At 40.8% G+C, this 26,651-nt stretch overlaps 1 protein-coding gene across 1 annotated transcript; it reads left to right on the top strand.

Annotated features, from left to right (window-relative positions):
* Positions 1–6,555: 6,555 nt before the first annotated feature.
* Positions 6,556–26,127, top strand: LOC146649486 (desmoglein-2.1-like). Its single transcript, XM_085387049.1, has 15 exons — positions 6,556–6,597; positions 6,850–6,975; positions 7,607–7,762; positions 8,827–8,965; positions 9,415–9,584; positions 9,946–10,080; positions 15,509–15,694; positions 17,108–17,246; positions 17,289–17,688; positions 21,381–21,523; positions 22,725–22,946; positions 23,855–24,094; positions 24,406–24,539; positions 24,752–25,060; positions 25,176–26,127. The coding sequence occupies exons 1-15, from the start codon at positions 6,556–6,558 to the stop codon at positions 25,872–25,874; spliced, it is 3,240 nt and encodes a 1,079-aa protein (XP_085243175.1). The 3' UTR covers positions 25,875–26,127.
* Positions 26,128–26,651: the final 524 nt, after the last annotated feature.

A 26,651-nucleotide genomic window follows, 5' to 3' on the forward strand; every position in this document is an offset into this window, starting at 1 on the left:
TACCATATTGTGTGTGTATAAGGACCATAAATGGCACCTGTAAGAGACGTGGTTATGAAGCGGATTTCAAACTCCAGGCTGTCAGTCACGCAGTAAAACTTGGAAATAGAGCTGCTGTGAAATCTGTCTGTCTTTGTTATTACGCTCAGCGTCTTTTAGTTTACATTTTGACTGCACAATTGTGAGCTCTTTGTTTAGCACAAAAACAACCTTGTTTTCTTTTATTTATGGAGCATTATTATTTAATGAATGCTCATAATTTAATTTTGAGTAATTTTTCATGTACATCTGTGCTGTATGTTAATAAAAGTGCCTGTGTGACATCTGGGACACAGCTTTGACTAAGAACTCTCTTTTTGTTCTTACTTTATGGCTTAAAAAAAAATATCGAGATATATATCTTATATCGCCATCCAGCTAAAAAATATCGAGATATGAATTTTGGGTCATATCGCCCAGCCCTATGTCACATATTGACAGTGGCTCACCGATGCCAATGACATAACTACCCAGCTACATTTCTGAAAGAATGCAAAAGCATTGACATATATTTTTCCTTCCTACAATAGCCCGACGGGCAGGGCAGAGATAGATTTTGGTAGCCCGACTGAAAAAATCGCTAGCCCCGGGACGTCGGGCTAGCGATATTGCGAGCCCTGTATCTGATTGAGGAATCACTCATCTTTGGAAAAGAGAGTTTATTACAGAGAAATGGCTCTTTCCAAAATAAAAGCTATACTATACGCTTCTTCTGGGCTATATTCTCAGCAGCATATTAAACATATCAGGACCCCATAAGGAGAATCATGTGCTAACAGCTGTCTAAATGACTCTGCTAAAGTTAGTAGCATGCTTGCTTGTTTTTTTTCTGTTTCCACTTGTCTTTGCACTAAGATGATGTCGGCGTAAATGTGCAGTCATATTCGTTGTGTTCCCACTAGTGCTTTCAGGTTAATCTCGTTGAAATGACCTTAAAGCCACAACACGGCAAATCTCCGTTAACGAGCTACCGCCGATCGCCCCGTGCATGGGGCTAGACGGCCAACACGTTAACGAGCTAACTGCGCTAACACACTAGTTCCCACCCATGTAATTGAGCATTGCATGGCACATCCAACATACTGTTTTACTTTAGTCCACGACTCGCTTACCTTCAGGGTCATACGTCACATGAAAACCAAAATAATTCCAAACGCCAGATCTGAATGAGGGTGGGGGAGGTCCATGTTGCAAGGAGAGCTTAACTTCTGTCTCGCTAGCTTGCCCTGCGCTCTTCCTTCTGACGATGCTGTCTGTGTTGAGCGCTCAGTGAATCTGCATTCGACTACTCCGCCTAGGCTGCACTGTCGAGCCTAGGCGGAGTAGTCGAGTGCAGATTCACTGAGCGCTCAACACAGACAGCATCGTCAGAAGGAAAGTTGATAAAATAAATTACAAATTTTGTATTGTTCGATACATATGCGTACCGAACCGAAAGCACTGTATCGAACGGTTCAATATCGATACGAATATCGTTGCACCCCTAATATATACCGTAATTGTCGGGCTATAAGCCGCTACTTTTTGCACAAGCTTTGAACCCTGCGGCTTTTAGTCAGGTGCAGCTTTTCTATGGATTGTCCGTGATTTTTGTCATATCGTAAGACGATTTGTTTTGTTTGTTCCGCTGTTGTACGGCACTACGTTGCCTGGCGGAAGGGCATGTGATCAGACACACAGTATCTGGGTTCAAGAGTGGTATGTTGGTCACGTATCCATCCGCCAGGCAACATAGTGCCGTACAAGTAGCGCGAAAAACAAACTTCAAATTAACGCTACGCGTTCAGCGGGAGTCGTGGATGACGAGCGGCGATAAACTTGCGAAAAGCAAGTTATGCTCAACTCCACCGGTGGAATCTGACAGCGTGGAAAAGTGTGAAAACATCCACGATCACCAACGGATTTCGAAGGGCTGGACTGCTGCATGATGGAGAGGAGGACACCGCCACGGCCCTTCTGAGGGTGTTTGACTCTGACACTGACAACGAGGATTTCTTTGGTTTTGTAAGTGACAACGAAGGAGAGAAGCGGAGAGTGGATGACGAAGCCATCCTGAGCCTGTTCGTATCCGACACTGGAGAAGAGGACTTTGGTGGTTTTTAGCGTGCAGGAAGAAGAGGAAGATGGTGGTGAATGACTGACTTTTCTTCTTGTTAAAGCCGTGTCACTGCACCTGAGCCTAAAAGGTAGTCTGAATCTATTTTTCTGGTGTGCTGTAGGTTATTGTTATGTACTACATTTGTTACTCATTTATGAAGCACAGTACATGTTTCGTACTTGTAATTACCGCTACTTGTACATATACCTAAAAAGTTATGCAAATATGTACCCATAACTTGTTTTTCAAAATATTAATAAAAGGGGTGTGTCTCCAAACAGCCATCTCTTTCCTGACAATTCCCTTTGTGCATATTCTCTTACATATGATGAGTCAACATTGAAACACCTGCGGCTTTTGGTCAGGTGCGGCTAATGTATGTACAAAACAGGATTTTCCCCTGATTTTAGCTTGTGCGGCTAATATTCAGGTGCGCTTTGTAGTCCGGGAAATACGGTATATATATATATATATATATATGTATGTTCTTCCTCTACACCCCCCCCCCAATTTTTTTGCACATGTCGAGGAGCGTGTCAGGCTACATTTCACTGTGTGTTATACTTGTATAACTATGCATGTGACAAATAAAGAACCTTGAACCTTGAACCTACTCCACACTCAACCAACGTGGAGACAGACATAAAGACACGCTGTACACACGATCACACTCCCCAAGCGTACTCTACGAACCGGGTCTAGGTACCCTTGCCCCTGGAGGGGAGAACTGCACCCAGACCCAGGTGGTGTTACCCTTTTCCCTGCGGTGGGGGGAGGCAGACCGCCCCGACTCCGCAGCAGCAGGGAGGCCCCACACTCCAGACCGCAGTCGGACGGCCAACTCCTCCTCCTAGCCCCCCCGCTCCAGCAGGCCGCAGAGAATGGGGGTGAGAGAAGACTCCAAACCTCCCTCCACCCGCTCATTGTAGTGTTGATGCATGTGTGTTCTAAGGTGCATTTAAAACCCAGGAGGGCATGGAGCTACCTGCCAGAGAGCAGCAGGTAAGCGCATGGTCCCTCCTGTTAGCCCTCAATGTCTACGTGTATTTAAAATTGAGAGGTGGGCAACGACGCCAGAGGTGAGGTACATAACATCACTGCGAAGGTTTCTTTAAAGTTGGAGAATGGCCTAAGGGCTGAACTCTTACCTTGGATGCAAGCCAGTTTCACTATTTTGACAGAGAAACATGTCTATAGCTCTTTATATGAAAATATAAGAACTGGTGGTTGCCTGCTAGACCCTGAGCAGCTGGCTCCTTAGAGCAATGACCCAGCTCCCTCTGAACTCCTAATCCATCCAAATAAGCTGTGTCTGTGAGGTAGAAATAAAGTCTGCATGTGAAGTATGACCTCACATTGAGGAATTCAAACTTCATTAATAAGGAACCTGATCTGTTTTGCCCAAAGGCAAACTGTGTACATTGCAGTGTCACACTAACGCCTTCATTTGCATAGTTCCAGTAAAAACACATGGATATCAACATCAGTCAATGTCTGTCAATCTGTTCTTCTCACTTTACTTTATTATTTTGTTATAGTTGATTGATTTCCATTTATATGCTTATTTCTGCTGTGTTATTGTTAATAGTAAAATTCCATACATCCATCTCCTCCTGCTTATCCTTTTAAGTGTGTGTGTGTGTGTGTGTGTGTGTGTGTGTGTGTGTGTGTGTGTGTGTGTGTGTGTGTGTGTGTGTGTGTGTGTGAACAGTTGTTACGCTACCTATCTTGACCTCTCAAACTGGTTGAAAGATATACCACCGAAAGTATGTGAGAGCGTTCTTGTCTGTACCTGCATGTAAAAATAAGAGTCTTAAACCAGCAGTATGCTGATTTTATCTTTTTGCCTGAGGCTAAAACATTAATGAGAAGGACTAGCATTTTCATTTAACACACTACGCATTGACGATAGCGTCCCTGGAGTCATTTGACTTGATTTATTTATTTTGCTTTATTTTGGAGAACGCCTTAAAGTGCCCAAAGGCAAACTGTGTGCATTGCATTGTCACGCTAACACCGCCATTTGCATCATTTCAGTAAAACTTTATGGATATCAACATCAGTCTAAATGTTGATCCATGATTGAAATGGAGTATTTCACAGTATGTGTGTAGGCACCAGTCATTTGATCAAAATACAAGGTTCCAACAATGATATAAGTTCATATGAATTAATTTTCAGATGACTTGCAGATTTACAGATGACTGTCCAACAACAAACTACAGAGATTACAAGACTACAGTATGAAATGGTGACATCATAGGCGCCATGGTCGATGGACTCAAAACTAGAGCAGGGCGATATGGCCAAAAATATTTATCACGATATATATTTGAAAATTTGCGATAACGATATAACCGACGATATAATTGATGCGAGACAAAATACAACTCCACAACATTACTAGCGCAAAAAGACAACCTTCCATTTATTTTCACTTAAACAAGAAGCTGGTTTTTATGTACATTAAAGCTTTATAAAAATGTAACAGTGCAAATGCAAATTCCTTGCTGAAAGTTTAACCAAAAGGCATTTCCAGTAGAAATGGGCTGACATATCCTGAGCATAACCATGTATAATATCCACTGAAGTTAAAAAGAGGTGCTTTGCAACATTAAACTGCAGTGTGCAGTACGTATTTTTCGGACCATAAGGTGCACGGGATTATAAGGCACATTAAGCGAAACAAAGCAGTCAGATAAATCAAACTTTATTAAACTCATTCTTCTTGCTTCCTCCACTTCTGTACCATTGATTCATTAATGTTGAATTCTCTGGCAGCTGCTCTATTCCCATGTTGTTGCAGTATATTAATGACTAACCTCGTATTGTGGATGGATTATCTCAGTTGTTCTCCTGACTGAAGTTTGGTCCGTTTACAGTATCCTGCCATGCGATTGCATTTGTCTCTAACCATGAGGAACCTTCACGTTAACTTTTATAAGTGGAAAAGTGTTAGTGTTCGTCCTCCAGCTTCACTGTTTATGTTATGCTAACATAGCTGTGTCGCTAGCGATCACGTAGCACATCATTATATACCAGCTAGCCCAACTTCAGTAACCCTACAAACGTCACTGCTGTTTCGTTTCCTGTCTTCATTTATGTTGGAAGTGATAGCAGAGCTGTACGTTTGATTTTTTTCAGAAATCTCTCAGTCAGAACATGCTATATCATGCTTAGGTAACTAGCGAAACTAGCGAGCTAACTTCCGCTAGCTTCCTGCTAACTTCTAACTCCGTTAAATGTAATAACTTTTGTTTTCATGGATGCCTGGACGTTAAACTTTATAGTTACACCTGGTAAAGCAGCAATGCTGATCGTTTTATTAAAGATGAAAGAATTTAGACAGTTTTTAACTCTCAGTGATGCTGCAGTGTTGTTTGACCTGAAGCATACGGAGTTTAGGACCCAGATTACTCCCAGATTTAAGAGCATCTTAGTCCGACAAATATGACAATAACGACGGCCGCTTGCATGTTCTGCAAAAAAATGTGCTTTGTTGTGTATCTGACGGACAAACACCAAACCAGTTCCACATCACTGAAGTTGCACCATTTTTACAAACCAATTCTGGTTCATCTGTTTCACTCAACAATCGGCCATGTGCGTATGAAAACAAAGGCACTGCGCATGCGCGTTTTACTCCCATTCTATCGCGATATTTCATTTTCCTATCGTTGCCTAACATTATACCGGTATTACCGTGAACGGTATAATATGGCCCAGCCCTACTCAAAACCCCTATACATGAAACAGTCCCTCATCTGATATTGCAGTTTTCTTTTATGAATGTTCTAGATTGATGATTTGGCCACTCACAAAGTCTAAAGTCTCTCTCTCTGATAGTTTTCAGCCCAGTTGATCCTTTACTTGAATGTTAAATGGTAACAAGTATTTAGTGGAAGGCCAACATCTGGAATCAATCTGGCGGAATTAATTTTCCATAAACTGCACAAAGACAGTCAGGAAAACTCAAAATTCATTTTGCCAGACTCTCTTCCCAAAATCAAAGAACTTATTTAAATTTTACCATGGAAAACACTGAAAAAAGCTAAACTAGTTATTCATTTATCTTTTTGAAAAGTAGCCTCTTCTCACGGAATGCCTTTGAAGTGTGCTTTAGGTGTGGATTACCTTTAAAATTATTGTGCTGATAAGACACACCTTTAACTCTCAAAAGTACATGCTGTACATGCTTGTGTTAAATAAGGACGCTAAATAGAAAGGGCCTGCACATCACAGAGTGTGTTGGCAGCACATTGTGAGGTAACATCATGTTTCCAAGCCCTATAGAGGGACGGACTTAAACGTGATGTGGGTGTGTCTTTACATTATTACATTATTAGATTACATACAGCCCATCGGTTTGTTCTTTTTTGAAAACCTGACTCAACACATCCCAACGCGTCTCTGCACTCATGGCGGAGTTGAGACTACTGCTTCTATTTTTACTGGCCTTAGTGAGTATTCAGTCTTAAACTATTATCACATTAACATGCTAGGGCATCCTTCTTCTTATTTAAAGCGACAAAACAGCACCATGAAGTGGTGCGGTCAGATATTATTTATTTTACTGCCTAACACAGATTATTATTTATATGCTACAATCAAAGTTGGCGGTTCGCAGATAACACAGTGTAAGGAAAATAAGAAAGCCTCGCCCAGCGTTTTGTTGTGGACTGAGGGATTTAACTGTACTATTGTCATTACAGATGATGAGTTCTGAGGCCAAAGAGAAGAAGGTAAAGAAACTGAGGAGGAATCGGAGAGAGTGGATTCCTCCTGCTACAAAGCTGATGGAGAACATCGACTACACCCATTTGGAACACATTGCAAAGGTCTTCAGCTCATTGAAATCTTTATAGCATATACACATGTTATATGCACGTTATATTTTTAAGCAGTGGCTGAGTGGCTTCTATCACATCATTTGGTTATCTTCCGCTACTTTAGGATAGCATGTCATGAACATTCCTTTAAAAAAGTCCAGTTGTACTCACAGTTGAACACTTGAAAACAACCACAAGTCATAGGTTTGCTGTCAGTGCAGATTTCCTATTAAAAACTAATTGTTAAAGGATTTGCAAATCCAATATATGATCGCAGTGATACATTTCAGGTGCAGACATTTGTAAAGTTCTGCATATACTCTTTCTTTTCAATAGTAAAATTAAAAGTTTAGACATCATCTATGTCTGTGCAGTATCTGTTGTACCTGCAGTGCTTTGGCATAGTTTTTGTATTATTACAAAAACAATTCCAGTAGAGAGTGAAAAACAGTTCTTGAACACATACTTGCTCTTGCTAAAAAGTATAACAAGGAATATTTAAGAAGCACCCCAACCTGACATCACTGTCTGAGACTTAAGTTCAACTTCAATAGTAGAACAATTTTTTACATGTTTACCATCTATTTTACCAAGTCTTACTATGTAATTTACAGTAAATGCTCCCCCTGTTTTATTTCAGATGCGCTCTGATAAAGACAAATTTGAGATAGTTCAATATTTCCTTTCTGGAGAAGGGGCAGATAAAAATCCATTAAACCTCTTTGTGGTGGACCGAGAGACTGGTTTTGTACGTATCACTGATCTGCTGGATCGGGAAAGCTGCCCATCCTACAATGTAAGTTTCTTTTGATGTTTGTTTGTTCATTTTTTCTTTTCTGTTTTTTACTCTGCATAGTTTTCTTTCACCATTTTCTCTATTATGTAACACCAAACAATATCATGGAATTCCATTCCTGGTCTCAGCTCCACTTCTGTGAGATACAGACCTCAGGGAACGTATCCACAGCAATCGCAGAAAAATAGAGTTAGCATTTTTGTATGGTTGAAGGAATGTACATTAGCTGCTAACATTAGCTACTAGCAGCTAAAATATATATTATGAATGTCAAACAGAAGTACAGTCATTGCATTTATTTCTGGCCTTTGTATTTCACCGAAACTATTAGAGTCAATCATTGCCATCCATTAGCTGGTGGCCAGGACTGCTGGTCATACTGCTGTTGGATGACAGGCAGCTCCAGCTGATTTGTCATTCTTACAATTGTAAGTCAGTCCCTTCTTCATGGCTTATCTTAAGCTTACACAATTTCTGATTGCTAATAGCTGGTGATAGCTCACTGATGCCAATTTGCAAACTTGCTTTGCAGCTTGTTTTATGAAGTAGGCCACAAAACCAACAGTTTCCAGTCCAGTCTTTTATCACAACAAGTCCACATAAATCCAATCTAAAATCAATCCTCCTTCTGATAAAATGTAATTATTTTTAAAAGCAAAACTACTCAGGCCAGGTTAAAAGTATTTTCCTTTAAAATGTCCTTTTCTCTCACCGGAGTGTTTAATTTCAACCACCTTCAACCTGCCACAACTGTGTCCAATAGCCTCCTTCCTTCCTGTTTTTCTCCCTAAACTCATTCTTACTCTCCCCTTTATAGAGAAGGGCCCTATCGCACCAGATTAATACCAGATTGCAAATTTTACTGAAGAAAAGAAATGACTTTTCTTCAGTAAAAGTTGAATTTTAAAGTTGAACTTGAAGGATCAATTTTAATCTTAGGCCATAGAACTCCAGGTACGATCTGAAATTCCGAAGTCATTAATATAGTTTCTATATATAATTGTATTACATATTAAAAGTTACATTTTAAAACTATCTCAGTCTGTCATTCACAATTTACACAGCTATCAGGGATCGCTAGATACAGGAATGGGACCACGGCAGAGGATACCATCCCACTGATTATAACAGTCCAGGACCAAAATGACAATGCTCCTTCTTTTGAGCTGCATACTGGAAACATTAATGAGGCAAGCGAAAAAGGTAATGATGGATTTTAAACACAGTTTTCTATATGTGATGGGATACAAATTGCATTTTAGCTTTTATGGAGTTCTTGTGAGAAAATCCCTGAAATCTGTCCTCTTCTGAAGATATTTCTTCAGCCTAGGAGTAGTGAGATGATATTGCACGAGCAATAGAGAGAGGGGGAGTCATGACAGACAGGGGAAAAGAAGAACAGAAGAACTCTGGGGTAGAAGCTTAACATTTCACAGACGACCTTCGACTTGCTTAGTCACAGCCGTCCGCATCATATTTACATCTTAAAAACTGTTAAAATATGTCTGCGTTCTATAAGATCCAGTTGACATTCATTTTGCGAATCAGCCTCTAACCTTCTTTTTTGTCGCATATAAACACAGTCTGCATATATTATGTATGTGAAAGTTGTTTGTCAAATGATCATGTTGAGCTGTTGTGCTCCACTGCAGGAACCTTTGTCATGCAGCTTAAGGGTAAAGACAACGATCAAGCTGGAACAATTAATGCAGAGATCTCCTACAGCATCGTCAGTCAGAAGCCAGAAGGCACAGGTCACATGTTCCATTTAGATGAAAAGACTGGAAAACTGTACGTCAAAGAGCCCACGCTGGACAGAGAGGTGAGGCTAGCAGTCACTGCACGTACAGCAAGACACATATATGCTTCTGCATTTTTGCACGAATTTCTTTCTTAGCTTTCTTAATATATTTCTTAAATATATACATTTTGGTTCAGGCAATCTTTGTCAGGTACAATAAAACAATGTTCCTGGACTGAAAATGTAATTAAAATAAAATATTCTTAAGAGAGACAGTGTGCAGATGTCAAAATTGGACCATACCTGCTAAACGCGCAAAGGTGATTTTCTCATCGTGGAAGGAAAACAGGACCGACTGGTCCGACTCATCTTAGCTTAGTATGATTACAATTCTTCTGAAGTATTTGGATATAAGTCATGCGTTTTCACCTCCTTTTCACAGACTTGTGACTTCTACAGCCTGGTTATAAAACTAACTGATATGGGAGGAGCAGCAAGTGGACTAACAGGAACTGGAACTGTAGAGATCAAGATCCTGGACATCAATGATAACATGCCTACTCTGGAAAAATCTGAGGTGATGAATATGGCCTTTACTTGTTCTTAAGGCATCCAAATTTATTCTTATATCATTAATCACTTTCAAAACAACTGTACATAGCTGTGTCTGTCTCATTATTTATGGATGGCTTGAGTTATGCACTTTACGTTAGTGGTATCAAGTGTGCTTTGGTGGCCCAAGCTGCAGGGAGTTTAGGAATATCCAGTAGCAGTAAAAGGCTGTTACTTCTGCACGCTACCTGTTCCCAGAGTTTTGAGAAGCAGTCGTAGATTCATTTCCATCTTCGTAGTATGAAAGTATTCATCTGCGTGTCAGACAAATTGTGGCAAAATGGTGTTTAAAAAATTCTTAAACTGTGTTGGCCCATTTTGGAAAGCTCTGGAGTTTGCTCCTTTGGACTGTCTATGTAATTTAGACATAGCTTATGGATTTGAAAAGTAATACAGGAAGAAAGTTACCCTGCATTCTTTCTAATTGCCATGGGGTAAGTCCCTTGGTAGCAAAAACCAGTTTCAGTTGTTGATTTATTACTTCAGAAAATATTTCTGTCACAGTCTGTCTGAGGCAGACTGCATGTATTGTGAAAAGGACTCAAATGCAGACCAAAACAGAACGTGAAAAGTGACGTGGATAAACAAAAACAAGCCGTTTATTAAGGCCTGGGTGAAACTAAACAAAAACCTAAACTGGGTGAACTAAAACATGGAAAACTGGCATGGATACCTGGAAACACAACGTGGACTAGCAGACAACCTAACAAGGAATGACTGAAAACAAACGGACTAAGTACACACAGGAGGGTAATGAGGGAAGTGGGAACACATGGGGAAAAAAGCTGAAAGAAATGAACATAACCAAGGGGAGAGTAAAACTAAACACAATGAACACAGGAACACAGGACCGCTTCAAAATAAAACAGGAAACATAATGAAATACAGACATGAGAACATGAACTCAGTGGCGTGTCTAGAAACTTTTTGTTGGGGGGGGCAGGTAGGGGCACAGATTTGGAGAAGGGTGGCAGATGTAATTGGCAGATAATGTTTAAAAAAAAAATTCTACCAACCATTAACCATAATTCAATAATCCTATAAACCTAATAACCGAATGAGCTTTTAACTCTTATTAGAATGAGATTTTAACCACTACGGTGCAAAGTTTTTAGATACTGCGTTGATAAAGTACAAGAGATACAATCAGTGCTTTGTCAGTGTTTACTCAGCATTCAAGGACAGCAATATTTGCATAGTATTTTTACTGACATGTAGTGCACATACGTATGTTTTGGGCAAAAACATTTTTGAATATTAAAATACGAACATTTGTAACAAACAATTGACAAATTAGCCAATGCCAATGTAAAACTTTCTCTGCCTGTTAAAAAAAGAAGATAATCTTCTCACAAACTGGTGTTTGATTTTGAAACAGGAAAAAAGTGGGGAAACAACTGAAAAGACTAACATTTGAATGAAACCTGAAAGCAAGTAAATACTTTCTATGCTGCCTTATGGTAAACTTTGGTAATATTGATCAAGAACAACACTGGCTGATGATGAAATACAGTCAGCTGGCATGGTGACACTGCCAGTATTAACCTGCAGGGCTGGACTGGGACAGAAAATCGGGCATTTTGACTACAGACCGGCCCACCAGGTATTAAAACCATAAAGCCTTTGAATGAAAACAAATGCTGTTGTGACAGTGATGTACACTGTCTTGTTGGTATATGTATTATTTCTATACATTTTACATCAGATAAAAACTTTGGTTGTAAGATTTAGATAATTATTTAATAAAAGCGAGATATTTTAAATGAGAATAAGAAAGAAAAGTATTTCTTTGTGCCCCACCTCTCCCTGTTAATGCCCTACCTGGCCCCCTGGCATAACTTTGCTAGACCCGCCCCTGCACAGTTACCAGCTGTCAGCTACGTAAGAAAGGATCCTGGTGTTATTTGTCTCTCAGAAACAGTTCATAACTTCCCTTCAACTCATTCATGTCACCTAAACCTGTTTCTCCATCACCTGTTCAGCTCTGATGATCCAGTAAGGACATCTCCTGGTTTCATCTTCATGTTTCCCTCTCACCACATATCCAAACTGACATCATGACCAGCAGCTTTACAGCTGTGGCTCCAGCAAACATCAGCTGATACTGGAAATTAATATTAAATAAATTCTAACAACAGCTGATCAAGCTTAAACGTGCTGCTGTTGTTTAGCGCGACATCTGCTGGTTTCCTCTTTCTGGCACAAAGTGGGCGATAAATAAACAAGAGAGAAAAGCTGATCAGCTGATCATTGATCAGTTTCATGATTGAAGTAGCAACAGAAGAGGGAGGGGGAGAGAATGAGAAAAGAGGCAGCTGTGCAGCGTAAAGACAGAATAACTCCAGCTTTGTGTCTTTTTCCATTCTAGCTAAAGTTCGGGACAAACTGCGTCTCTTCTCAGCTCAATACCAAATGCATAATATTTTCTCTGAATGAGGGACCATTCCATTTTTAAGGAGCCGTTGGCAACTCTACTAACTAACCTTATGAATAAAATAAAGTTCACTATCAGTAACATCATAGCAACCGAACAGCTGTACAGAAACTCCGTCATGCTAGCTCGGGCAGTATGAGTTATTGCAACTGACGGTAAAAAGTCAGCACAACGAAAATAAACTCCACCTAAACTTAGTTTATATCTGACCCAGATAGACTGCAGGTCATAACTTCTTACCTGAAGTTCAGTTCACCTGACACTCGGACTGGCGGCTGCCTCGGGGCTCTCCTCCTGCCTCCCCTTCCCTCATCCACCTGCTGGCCTCTGTGGAAGCCCCGCCATAGCCACCACCAAACAACTGAGTTATTTTTACACATCGACCTGCATCTGGCCAATCCACCACCTCTCATTGTTCATGCCCTTACAAAATAAAAATAAAAAATAAGTCACCGGGCATATGCCCGGTATGCCCGATGGCCAGTCCAGCTATGTTAACCTGCAACCAAATCTGCAGCTCCATACAGCAATGTTACGACTTAGATGATATCTTATAACTCATGACTCTTATGTTAGCTGCCCTCAGTAGCATACTGTCAGAAATATTCGAGGGCTGCAATAATTCTTTAAGTGTTATTTTTTCCTTGGTATTCTAATTTCACCGAAGTTTACTAAACTCAACAAACTTAATATTACTTACCGGGACATTTATTCTGTCCTCATTTTCTTTCACCGAAAAATTGTTTCCTGCAGTGCCGTCTTTCTTGCTTGGCTCTCCTACCTTTGCTAACGTGATGCACATAGCGCAGAAGCCGATGCTGCATTCACTTACACTCGGATATCTGAGCTTCACCGTGAAAACATAATCGGACATTTGATATTTGATTGAATTGTATTGTTTTGCCTTTGGGGTGGCACCTGGGGTGGCCAGTCTGGTTGGGGGGGTGGCCTGTGCCCCCCCAGGCCACCCCGCTGGACACGCCATTGCATGAACTTGACAACAAAAGACATGAAACACATAAAGGACAAGGAAGACTTAACACGGGTTGAAAACACAAGGGAATCTAATAAACACATGAACTTAGATAACCCAATGAACTTAACCATCAAAATAAACTCAAACTCAAAACGCTGGGTCCAAAGACCCAGGATCGTGACAATTTCTCTCCTGAGCTCAAGTTCAATATAGTTTTAATGTTTGTGTTGGGTCTGTGTTTCCACAAGCCCCGCTAATTCTAGAGACTTATTCATCATGAAGAAAACAAGACAGTCAATCGATCGATTATTTGCGCAAGGGAGGCCTCGACTGTGTCCACCATGAAAATGACCTCCAGATCTGACCTCCTCCTGCTGCCTTTTATTGAGAGACAGTTCACACAAAACACGTCAGAACAAAGCCACGCCCCCTTGGTTAGACAGGCATTGTATGTATATGTGTGAACTTCTGTATTTAAGTAAGAGTGTGTGTGTGTGTGTGTGTGTGTGTGTGTGTGTGTGTGTGTGTGTGTGTGTGTGTGTCAGACCTCCTGCTGACCAAAGGGTCGTAAACGCAGGAAGCTTACATCAAAAGCACAAGGATGTGTCTGTGATAAAAGACTACAGCCCCCCACCTAGAACCTCGAGAATCTGGGGGGAAGGACAGTGGAATTTCTTTCATCAGAGTTAAAACGATGTACAAATGGTAAACATAAAAATGACAAACATTTAACAATTCACTCTAACAGTTTGCTTTGTTGAGCATGGGCCAATTTTCAATAAAATGGAAGGAGTGCATGTTTTCAAGCATACTTACATTGTAATGTCATGTGAGTTGTTCATGTTGTTCCAGGTTACTGTTATAAACAGTTTTTAAGTCAGCTCTACCTTATTACTTATTATCCCTATTACTTACTCAGTATTATAGTGTACTAAATATGTAACGATGTCTGCTGTTCAGTTTTTATAAAGCATGCATCGTGTTTTAACTTTTAACCAAAACTAGCATCCAAGCCAGGAGAAAAACTTCCAAGCAAGACAGTATTAGTGCCTCCTGCTATGGATGAGCACACCATAAGCTCAGAGATTCCAACAAGCCTCTTACAGCCCCATAAACCCTGCTCCCGAGTACAAACTACACTGTGTTCATTAAGGCTGTTGTCTTTAATTCTTTGCTCTAAAAATGCCCTAAAAAGGTCAGTGATCACTGTTTTATTACCACTATTAATCTGCAGCATGTTTTAAAGCAGACAAAGAGCGATTCAGATAACCCATTTACGTTGTAATAAATCAAGGGTCCAGTGTACACTGTGCGGGACAGGATTACCTGGGTCCTACCCTGGTGCCTGGCCTGTCAGGCCTGTAGAGTTGGAGAAATACTTTGAGAATCTCATCAATCTCATCTCAGGCCTTCTATAATAGAAGCAGAGTCTGAGGATGAGGGGACGGCTCGATTTCATCTTTGTTTTTTGTAGATGATGTAGTTCTGTTAGCTTCATCGGGTGGAGACCTGCAGCTTCCACTGCAGTGGTTCACAGCATGGCATTCTGAAGGATGGACTGATGGATCGCTTAACACTGGGGTTATGATAATTATTGGTGAAAAAACAGAACTGCCGTTTTTCATCTGGTAAATACAAAACATCCTGTTTCAGAATGACACTGAAAAAACGGTGCATGAATTTTTGGCAGGATTTCATTTAATCTAAAATTAACAAGAATGCTAACTGTGAGAGACCACCTTACAGAAAGCTATAGAAAATTTAAGAAGGAATTATGTACAGTTTATCATTTCATATAATTTCAATGTTTTTCTAGTCTTTTGAGCACTGTAAGCACAATGATAAAGAAAAAACAGTACAAGATGACAATAGGATAAGTTTGAATTACTAAAATCATGTATTATTTCCAGGCACTTAACATCGTATTATTACAAAAACATTTTCATAATGGGGTGTATCTTTATCACGCTGTTCTAATTTCAGTATTCTGGCTCAGTGGATGAAAATGTTGACAATGTCGTGGTGATGAAAATCAAGGCTTTGGACAAAGACCAACAATACACAGACAACTGGCTGACTCGCTTCACAATTTCCAAAGGAAATGAAGATAATCTCTTTTCCATTGAGACAGACAAGGAAACCAACGAGGGCATCTTAAAGTTGATAAAGGTATTTAATACAGCGGGTAAACAACTACTGAACGTGTCACCAAGTTTCAATATTTTCGATATTTCAGTAGCACCTTTGTTAGTTTTAAAGGAGCTATAAAAGCATTTTCACCAGATGTCAGTCGCAACCAGTGTTGGTCAAGTTACTTGAAAACAGTAATTAGTTACTAATTACTGATTACTTCTCCAAGAAAGTAATCCTGTTACTTTACTGATTAAATATTTTCAAAAGTAATTAGTTACTTTATTACTTACTTACAATTTAAAAAAAACATGATACACAACCAGAATATGTAATATTAGAGACACTATAACAAACACAATCACGGTTTAGTAGCGCAGTATCGCAGCATGCTCAAGGGAAAGTAACAGTACTCTTATTACTTTTTTTGCAATAGTAATCCCTTCAATCGTTACTTGAAAAAAGTAATCAGATTACAGTAATGTGTTACTGCCCAACCCTAAACCTGACCCATGCAATTCATACCTGCAAAGAAAACAAACCACAGATGCAGGGACACCGCGAAAAAAGTCTTGAGCACATGAAGAAAGGGAGGTGCAAAAAGGAATGGAAAGTCATGACACCAGCTGAAATCTGTCGGTACTTAGAAGCAATCCTGCCCGCCTGCCTGAATGTTTAAGTGAGCACTGCTAGGGCCATAACCAGGGAGTGGAAAGACCATAGACCGGCCATGACCAGGTGCTCCCCCACAAGATTTCAGACAGAGTAAAAAGAATTATCAGCAGAGTTGTCCACTTGTTGAGAGCTACAGAAAAACCTGGAATCAGCAGGTTGAATTGTTTTAAAGAAAACAAGTAATGCACTCGAACTATGGCCTGTAGGCATGCTCACTGAAGAAAAAACATCTTGAAGTGCATTTAAAGTTTGCTGACCAACATTTAGGCAAGCTCGTGAGATCCTGAGAGAATATCTTCTGGTCTGCCGATGCCATGTTTGGAGGTCAAAAAGCACTGCATATCACCACATATATATGTTATCACTGTAATATTATGGGTCTTTATATATTGAGCGGTTTGTATACACTAGAGCTCTTTCTTAGATTTAATATAATTTAGTTCAGTCTGTCACTGTTCTTATTGTTACCACATTTCTCATTTTTACACATAACTCAATACTTAAAACTTAAAACCATGAACATCTATAGTTTGATTTCTCTACACGTGTGGATTGGTGGATTGGTTGTTCTCAACATCTGGTGAGAATTTCATGACAGTAGCACCTTTAGAAATTGGTGACGTGTTCAATGTTTTACACTATGTATTTGTATAAACTCACTTCAAACATTTTAATTTGCAGCTAGTTCTGGGTTTGTCTCTTGAATGTATTTCATTTTTTGTGTGTGTCTGTTTTCTCTCAAGTAACTCATTTTATCTTTTATCATTTATTTTGCAGCCTGTGGATTTTGAAGAAGTCCAGAAGCTTGAGCTTGGCCTTTTGATTGAGAATATTGCTCCGTTTGTGATTGGTAGTGCTGTACACATGGATGTGGATGTTCATGTTGGAGAGGGTAACCCTCTAGTTACTGGAGCTGGTGCCGGGGCAGGAGCTGGTGCTGGTGCTGGTGCCGGGGCAGGAGCTGGTGCTGGTGCTGGTGCTGGAGCTGGTGCTGGTGCTGGTGCCGGTGTGGGTGCAGAGACAGAGCTGGGAGTAGATGTGGAATTGGATGTAGGCGAGGGGGATATAGGGTTGGATGCAGGACTTAAACCTGAGATGGAGGCTGGCCCTGGAGTTGGACCTGAAGTGGGCACTGATGTGAAGTTTAAACCAGGACCAGGAACAAAGCTGAAGCCAGATGCACCAAAAAGCTACCCCATTAAAATATCAGTTAATAATGTACCAGAGGGTCCAGCATTTATACCTGACACCAAGATTGTTCATGTATCCGAGGACCCAAAGGAAGCACCTAAAGATGGCAAGATCGCTGTGTTTGCTGCCACCGATCCAGATACAGGAAAAACAGCTGAAGATGTCAGGTTTGTCAAGTTACAGTAAAATCTGTGAGACTTAGTTCCTCCTCCTACGCCGAGCGGCGCATCGGGCAGCTAGTGATCTCCATCGATGTCGGTCAGCAGCGACTGCTTCAGCTTCGTCCCAGGCAATGTCGACAGTTCTCAGATCGTCCATAAATGTTCGACGCCATGTGGTCTTTGGTCGGCCTTGCTTTCGCTTGCCGGTGCGTGGACGCCATGTCATGGCAATCTTAGCTGGGCGATGAGGGGGTAGGCGTAAAATATGTCCCGCAAAGCGAAAGCGCCTTTCTGCAACAACATCGGCTAATGGGCGGGTGCCTGCTCTTTGTAGGACCTCCTCATTTGTTATTCGGTCCCGGTAGGAAATTCTCAGGATTCGCCGCAAGCCACGTTGTTGAAGCACGTTCAGGTGTTGAATAATTGCACTTGTTGAGCGCCAGGTTTCACTAGCGTAAAGTGCAGTAGGGAAGACTATAGAGTTCAGTAGTCTGATCTTGACCCTTACATTCAGGGAGGTCGAGTTCCAAATAGGTTGGAGACGTCGCAGGACACCAACTGCCTTCCCTACTCTGGCGTCGACATCCCGATCAGAGACCCCGTCATTCGAGATGATGCTGCCAAGATATGTAAAATTCTCCACCTCTTCAGCACGTTGTTGGTTGATCATGACAGGAATGCGGGCACGTGCATAGCCAACTCGGAGTACCTTGGTTTTTTTGGCGCTGATTCTTAATCCAACTTTCGTTGCCTCCCTCTGCAGGGCCGCGGTCAACTTTTGGAGGTCTTCCTGAGTCGAGCCCAGCAGGGCGATGTCATCTGCGAAGTGCAAGTCAGTGAGATTACGCGCTTCGTGCCAGGGCACACCGATGTCAGCTTGGTCAACTGATCGTCGCATGATGAAGTCAATTACCAACAGGAAGAGGAAAGGGGATAGCACGCATCCTTGTCGGACGCCAGTATTGATCTTGAAGAAGGCTGTGCAGCCGTCATCCGTCCGGACGCAGCAACGGGAGTTGGAGTAGAGACAACGAAAGGCATCTACAAACTGCTGAGGGACTCCATAGTGGCGTAGGATAGCCCATAGAGTCGGCCGGTGGACGCTGTCAAAAGCCTTCTCGAAGTCAATGAAATTAATAGAAATCTTCTTTTGGTATTCCAATGTTTGTTCAATGATCATGCGGAGGGTGAAGATTTGCTCGACGCATGACCGGCCACTCCGAAACCCAGCCTGCTCTTCTCGCAATCGTTCGTTCACAGTGTGTCGTAGCCGATTCAAAAGAGCGAGGCAAAACACTTTCCCGGGTACCGACAGCAACGTGATGCCCCGCCAGTTGTTACAGTCACCCAAATCACCTTTTTTTGGAAGTTTGATAATGGTGCCTTTTGTCCAATCATCGGGTACATGTGATGTTGCCCAGCAGGCGTTTAGGAGTCTTGTAAGGGCGGCTTCAAGATGGGGTCCACCATTCTTCAGCATTTCGGCGAGGATTTCGTCCAGGCCTGCGGCCTTTCCACTCTTGAGTAGTCGGATCGCTGTCTTGACTTCAGTGATGCTGATTTGTCCGATATCGACAGGAAGAAGATCCATGGAAGGTGCCAGGTCTTCGGCCTCGAACCGTTGGGGTGGCTCAGGTTGGTTCAGAGTATCGCGGAAGTGTTCGACCCATCGTTGTTCTTGTTCAGCTGCAGTAAGGAGGACACGTCCATTTTTGTCTCGGATTGGAACACCTCGGCCACCACGAGCCCCAGTTAGATCTCGTACAATGCGATATAAGGTTCGGGTGTCGTTCCGATCGGCTGCTTCTTGGGCTTCGATGCCTTTAGCTTCGATCCATTCACGCCTGTCACGCCGGCAGCTGCGTTTGACCTGTTGGGCAAGGTCTTGGTAGGTGGCCATGGCCCTCTCACGCTGGTCTGCAGAAGCATGTGGGTCAAAGGCCACCTGGTCCCGAACTGACTTTGCCAAGCGACGTTGATCTATAAGTTCCCATGAACGGTCGGAGATCCAGCGCTCCTTAAAGGCGCCCCGTCGGCGACCAATCTTCGATTCTGCTGCACCGACCACAGCCTCTTTTATCTCATCCCAGAGTGTATCTGGATTTTTGTTGTTATTTCCTTCCGCAGCAAGGAGCTGGAAGCGGTTTCTCAATTCGAGTTGAAATTCTGCTGCCGTATTTGCATCTTTTAGGCGTTGAATGTTAAAAGGACTTGGCCGCTGCAGTCGTGGTTGGAGGCGCTTCAGGTGAAGTTTACATTTGGCAATTAGCAGGTAGTGATCCGAGTCAATGTCGGCTCCACGCCACACTCTAACATCGCTAATGGTGGATGCCCAGCGGGATGATATGCAGATGTAGTCGATCTCGCTTGTATATCTGCCACCGGGGGCCTTCCACGTCGCCTTGTGTATCCGCTTGTGGCTGAAGAAGGTGTTCTTGATGGTCAGCCGGTTTGCCGCACAGAACGAGATCAGCCGCCTACCGTTTTCATTTGTCATTGCTGCGATTCCAAACGGGCCGATAGTCGATTCCAGGCCATCCCGGTTACTGCTTATTTGCGCGTTGAAATCTCCGCCCACGATCAGCAAATCATGACGCGGGGAGTTGTCAATGGCATCCTGGAGCATCGCATAGAACCCATCCTTGTCAGTATCGTCAGCCTCTTCTGTTGGAGCATATACTTGAAGAATTGTGACTTTCACATGCCTAGCTTGGAAACGAGCTAGGCATGTGAAAGTCTGTGAGACTTATGTTCAGTAATTGAACAGTCATCAGCTTTTGACCTAGTCATAATGATCCAGTTTTCAGTAATTTCCATTAATGGCAAAGCTACCAATGATATGATTTATATAAAAATGTCACTCAACAAACACCTATTTCATTTGATCAAAGTATAGCAGAGTGTTGCAGTAATGGCAATAATAATATAATGGCTAATGCTTTACATTAAGGTTTTCTAAGAACAGGCAGTAATGTGGTTAAAATTCATTACAAGATATTTATTAACACATATGTAAATATTATGTGTCAAAAAGACTATAACTGGTTAACTAAAGTATCAATGATGACATTTTTTAAACTTTACTAAATTATTTTTAAATTTGGTAACATTTTATGATTTTAGCTATAATATACAAGAAAAGTATCCTAGTGAAGTCAAGAAATAAATTAAAGTTTTAGAAAAATGAATAAAATATAGTTTCTGTTGTTACTTGGTGCTATTTGAACAAAAATGAATTGGAAGAAATTGAATAGCTGTATTAATCTTAATGAGGGCTCTTTCCTTACTTTTACTCTGGTAACAGCAAAAGTTGTCAATTGGTGTAATAATACATTAACTAATCGTAGCAGGTAGCAGGGGTAGCTGTAAAAACAATAAAACAACGTTAACAGCTGTGTTCTTCTTAGCATTTAAAATATCTTTGATGGGTCTGTTTAATCCTATCAAGACACAAATTATGTTAATAATATAAAGTCTTTAATGTAAAGCATTACCAGGTATGATTATTATTTATTATAATTAATAAAATAGTTAAAAACTACTTTGTGTTAGAGGTTTTTTGTTTGTTTTTGAAGGTTTCATCTTTATCATAATGTTGAGCAGGTGTTTTATGTAAATGGAAACTTTTACTTCACTGATGCTCGTTTTTACTTTACTGATGTTTTTTCTTCTTTCTTATATATATTTTTTCATTCCAGTTATGCCAAAGCTTATGATCCAGATAACCTGTTTACAATCGATGCAGAAACAGCTGAAATTAAACTCAAAAGGACACCAGACAGGGAGTCACCTTACTTGAAGAATGGTACCTATATCGCTAAGATTCTAGCTATACCCAAAGGTAATTCTCTTGTCAACACTAAGACTTCACTGCTGCTTCCTCCACTTCTTATATTTAGGTTTGAAGGTTATCTTTTTCCCTACTGAAGGATTTCATTTCAGTTAACTACCAATAAAATATTGGTAGCAACAACTTTTCAGATCTTACTTGAAAATTTTCATTGTGGAGGGCCAAGGAGAATCAGGTATTTAACCTATCAGGTTAACAAGCCCCTAGAATTACTGGGTTGTGCTTGTAGCCAAGATATTTAAGGCAGTCAAAACAAATGTGTAACCTGCCTTCATATGAAGCCCTTATGTCATCAAACATTTTGGATTTGATTTTAAAAGCTTTTATTATCTTATTTCATATGATCAACATATAAGTGGAATCTAATTAAAATATTAGTTTCACCAGTCTAAATTGAACATATGAATAATTAGTAATGGATTAAAGGTCATCAGGGAATGGGAAACCGGAGGGAGACACAGCTGGGAGCATAACCAAACAGAGTCCACAGAGACAGTTCAGGAGGCCGACCCAGAAACTGAAATACTAGTAGAATTCAAATCAACAAGAAAATGTTTTAAAACTCTACAAACCTAATTCAAAAATGTTTAGGTATAGTCCTGATGCATGCTCAATCATCCAGGTAAGGAAGTCCCAAAAAGCTGATTCTGTTGATCTGGACACTGAAAATGCTACGTCCAGATGAAAAGAATCAACTTTTCAGGTGCTTAGGTATAAAGCATTTATATGTACCCATGACTGAAAATTAGAAAGTAGAAAGCACTTCCTTCAACTTAAGGAAGGGCGATCGTGGCTCAAGAGTTGTGTGTTTGTCTTGTAATCGGAAGGTTGCCGGCTCGGACAGTCTCAGACAGTCTCGGTCGTTGTGTCCTTGGGCAAGACACTTCACCTACCGCCTACTGGTGATGGCCAGAGGGGCCGATGGCGCGATATGGCAGCCTCGCCTCTGTCAGTCTGCCCCAGGGCAGCTGTGGCTACAACTGTAGCTGCCTCCACCAGTGTGTGAATGTGAGAGTGAATGAATAGTGGTATTGTAAAGCGCTTTGAGGGGTCCTGAAAGCGCTAAATAAATGCAATCCATTATTATTATTATTATTAAATGGAAAGGTGCTATGTATACCAGTCCAGCAAATGGCAATCACGGCATTTGCTTCAAATTCTTACTGACATTTTTACCATATCTGCTTTTCAGACATGCCATCAAAGACAGCAACAGGAACAATAGCCATTCAAGTCACTGACGGCAATGACCACTGTCCAACCCTGACTACAAACCATGCCAGTCTGTGCTCTGATCAGAAATCTGTTTACATTACGGGCATTGATGAAGATGTTAGTCCCAATGCTGCTCCATTCACGTTCAGAATAATACCTGATGGGACACAAGGCAGCTGGGTTGTAGAAGTCATCAATGGTAAGAAAATCTGGTTTGGGTCAAAAGAAAAAATGGAAACGTTTATTTTCGCCTCTGTCAGTGCGCAACAGGGCGGCTGTGGCTACAATGTGGCTTGCCATCATCAGTGTGTGAATGTGCGTGTGAATGGGTGGATGACTGAACGTGTAAAGCGCTTTGAGGTCCTTTGAGGACCAAGTAAAGCGCGATACAAACACAGGCCATTTACCATTTTAATTTAATTTATTTATTTATTTTTGCCTTAGTAATTGTAGCACTAATTTTATTATTATAGTGATTTACCGTAAAGACTTAAGCCTTATCTATACAGTGGGGGAAATGAGTGTTTGATCCCCTGCTGAGAATATGCAAGTTTGCTCACTTACAAAGAAATGAACAGTTTTTCATTTTAATAGAGAGAGAGATCATAAACCAAACATTTAGATTAAGAACAATTCCATAAAAGTTGATGGGCGCAGTAAACACACCCCTAAACCTTGTGGAAAGCCTTCCCTGAAGAGTTGACACTGCAAAGGGTGGGCTAACATGATGTTAAACTCTGTGGATTAAGAATGCAATGCCACTCAAGTTCATATGTGTGTAAAGTGTTTGGGAAATATAGTGTACATTTTCAGTTACAATACAATAATTATTTCCTCTAATCCTATTACAGTGGCACCAATTCACCCTATTCTAATATCATGCAGTAAAATAAACTAGCTGCTAGTTTACAGAAAAGAAATTTGGGCAAATTTTTATATGTTGTTTTTACTAAATGTAATGTAATGTAATTGGTTTTTCCTTTCCAAAGTATTTGCTTTGTTTGAGGAGGCAGAATAAATCCTGAAGTAAAGTTAATTCGAAGCTTGAGTTGCAGTGTAGTGGAGGGAAATTGTCTTTGAAAACTTTTTGTGCTTTGTTATCTCCAGAGACAAGCGCTGCTATTCATTCTCATGTGCCACTCTGGCCTGGACAACATAATCTCCAGGTAGAGGTGTTGGATGCCCAGGGTCTGTCTTGTCCAACCAAGGAAGTTTTTACGGTGAATGTTTGTACTTGTTCGGAAACAGAGGACTGCAGCCTGAGAACAGCAAGACTAGAAACTACATCATCTAAGCTTGCTACACCAGCCATTGGCTTGTTGTTACTGGCATTTTGCTTACTGCTATGTGAGTTGATTTTAGAACATCCACTAATGATATGTATAACAGGCCTAGTTGGGAAAAACATGTGTTTAAGATTTTCAATACATATTCAGGACTATTTGGTGTCTGTACAGCTATTTATTCTATAGTATTATTAAGTTCTATTTAAATATAATACTAGTTTGTTGCAACCTATTGTATTTTTACCTATACTGAAAAAGTACTGTGCATAACAGAAAAAAGGTTTAAATACATGAAAAGCCCAAACTTTTATGCTTTAGTTTGAATCTTTACATTTGAATTTAAATGTTTTTATCTATGTTTTATTTGTGCAGTTATCCCATTTCTTCTGGTGGTCTGTCAGTATGCAGGGGCAGACAAAATCTTTCCTGACCAATTTAATGCGCTACCATTTCTCCCCAAAGAAAACCTCATATCCTATCATACTGAAGGCAGAGGCGAGGATAAGGTGGGCATTCACGTTTGTCTGGGAAAATTTTTTTGTTTTATTTAATGTGGATATGTAGAAAACAAACTGATTTTTAAGGAGGAATGCGATAGCTTGTCAGTCATCCCTGATTCAATTTTGTTTTAAAAACATGATTCTGAAAACTGAAATCAATGTCGTTTCGTACAGAAGTTGTGTTCAAAGATAATTTTTTCTTCTTCTTTTACTTTTAGGAAATGTCACTCCAAAGTTTACCTGTTATGCTCCAAAAGGTTAAGATGGGACAGTCATCAAATTTCAACAGGAAAAATTCAAACATAATGGAAATTGATGAGATACAAATCCGCAGCGAGCAGAAATATCAGGCAGCTGTCCAGACTGTAATGGAGGTTGACAATGCTTACACATTTTCAAGGGAATCAGTGAACCTTGGCAGAGGGCGTGCGTCATTCAACAGAAAAGTGATGGGTATACAACACACAGAAGCCCTGTATGAGGACATAGCCCTTCCTGATGCTTTTCTCAATGATTACTACTCTCAGGTACTATGGTATAATAGCTATACATGCAATTATTTGTCACAGTATCTTCTCTTTGGACTCCTGTGTAATGAAGCTTTTGATGCCACTGACTGTTTTGTTTATTTGCCTCAAACAGAAAGCGGCATGTGCTGTTCCTGTGGAGGATTCCCATTTGGAATATGATTTTGAGGGCCAGGGCTCCTCTGCTGGCTCTGTGGGTTGCTGCAGCCTTCTGGAGGATGACAATGACTTAGATTTCCTCACTGAACTTGGGCCAAAGTTCAAGACTCTGGCTGAGATCTGTATGTTTCCTACAGTGTCCCCCAAACCCATATTGGCACAAAATGTTGCAGGTGCTATCAAAAGCACAGCTGATTTTGTCGAGCCAGTTTTTAAGAGCAGACAGGAGCACATTGTTGAAACAAAGCATGCAGACATAAAAACAGAAAGAGTAACGTCCAATACAAATATACTACAATCATCTGTCGGTACTGTAAGTACTGCCCGATCTATGACACTTCCTACCTCTAAGAGTACTAGTGTCAGACGTTCCTCTCATATTAGTCATTATGATAAACTACCCAGTCCAGTTCAGACTGTCTTACTACAACAGGAACCAATTTACTACACCAGCTCTGTATCACAACCCATACAATATGTAGTTCAACCACATCTACAGAACACACTTTTGTTAGTAGATGGCTCCAACGGAACCAATCGATTTTTTATCCAGGACATTGAGAGGTCAAGAAATCCTGCTAGCCACAGTGTTCCAACCAGCCCCATTGCCTTCCTACCCATAAGCCCACCTATGCCCCTGGGCTCTACGAGATAGGAAACTAATGCAGCTAAATGGTCATTGTATGCCGATTAAGGATAAAAGTAGGAATTAGGAAGGCCAGTTGGAACCAATCTCATCTCAGGGCATTTTGACAAGAGGTGTTATTCTGGTTAAAGAACCCTTCAGAGTGTGTTAGATTTGGCAGTCCAGTATGCATCATAGCCTACAAGGACATCTTCTTGCCAAACAAAAAAAACAAACAAAAAAAGAGTTGGTGGTGGTTGTTGTTGTTGCAGTATGTAGACACATGGAGTACACATGGGCAGATGTGGTTAGGACCATTCTATGTTTTAAGAGGTTTGTGATGGTGGTAGTAACAAGGCAGACTTGTCCAGACGTAGTTGATCAAATCAGCATAACACTGCTCCAAGAAAATCTGCCATTGGTGTAAACAATGGCTGTCAGTAGCTGTCAACTGTATTCCAAAAACACATGAAGGAGTGGTAGACTGTGTGAAAGTCAGTTTCAAGCTTAATAATTTGGTCATATGATCAACAACAGTATTTAAGCAAAAGAAATAAATAATACTAGTCACATCAAATATAGTAATATAAAAACCTTGCATGACAATTGCATTCATGTGAAAGTTGACACTGGAAGTTGGCTCATAACATCAACTTAAATCTTTTTTTAAAGGCCAGTCATGTTCATTGCAATTGTGCTCATGGGAACGAGTGGCCCCCGAGCAGGAATACCATATTCATATGAGTTGTTCGCACTAAAGTAAAAAGCACCATCACTTCACGTGGATACCCTCTCAGCGACACCCTG

The sequence above is a fragment of the Rhamphochromis longiceps genome, linkage group LG17 (assembly GCF_057381845.1).
Source record: "Rhamphochromis longiceps isolate RC_006_pf linkage group LG17, R_longiceps_female_GT1.1, whole genome shotgun sequence".
NCBI classification, from domain to species: Eukaryota; Metazoa; Chordata; class Actinopteri; order Cichliformes; family Cichlidae; genus Rhamphochromis; species Rhamphochromis longiceps.

Coding starts and splice junctions, on each gene's coding strand:
- LOC146649486 (XM_085387049.1), top strand. CDS start 6,556: ATGGCGGAGTTGAGACTACTGCTTCTATTTTTACTGGCCTTA. Junction 6,976..7,606: donor ATTTGGAACACATTGCAAAG/GTCTTCAGCTCA, acceptor GTTTTATTTCAG/ATGCGCTCTGATAAAGACAA. Junction 24,540..24,751: donor AAGGCAGAGGCGAGGATAAG/GTGGGCATTCAC, acceptor TTTTACTTTTAG/GAAATGTCACTCCAAAGTTT.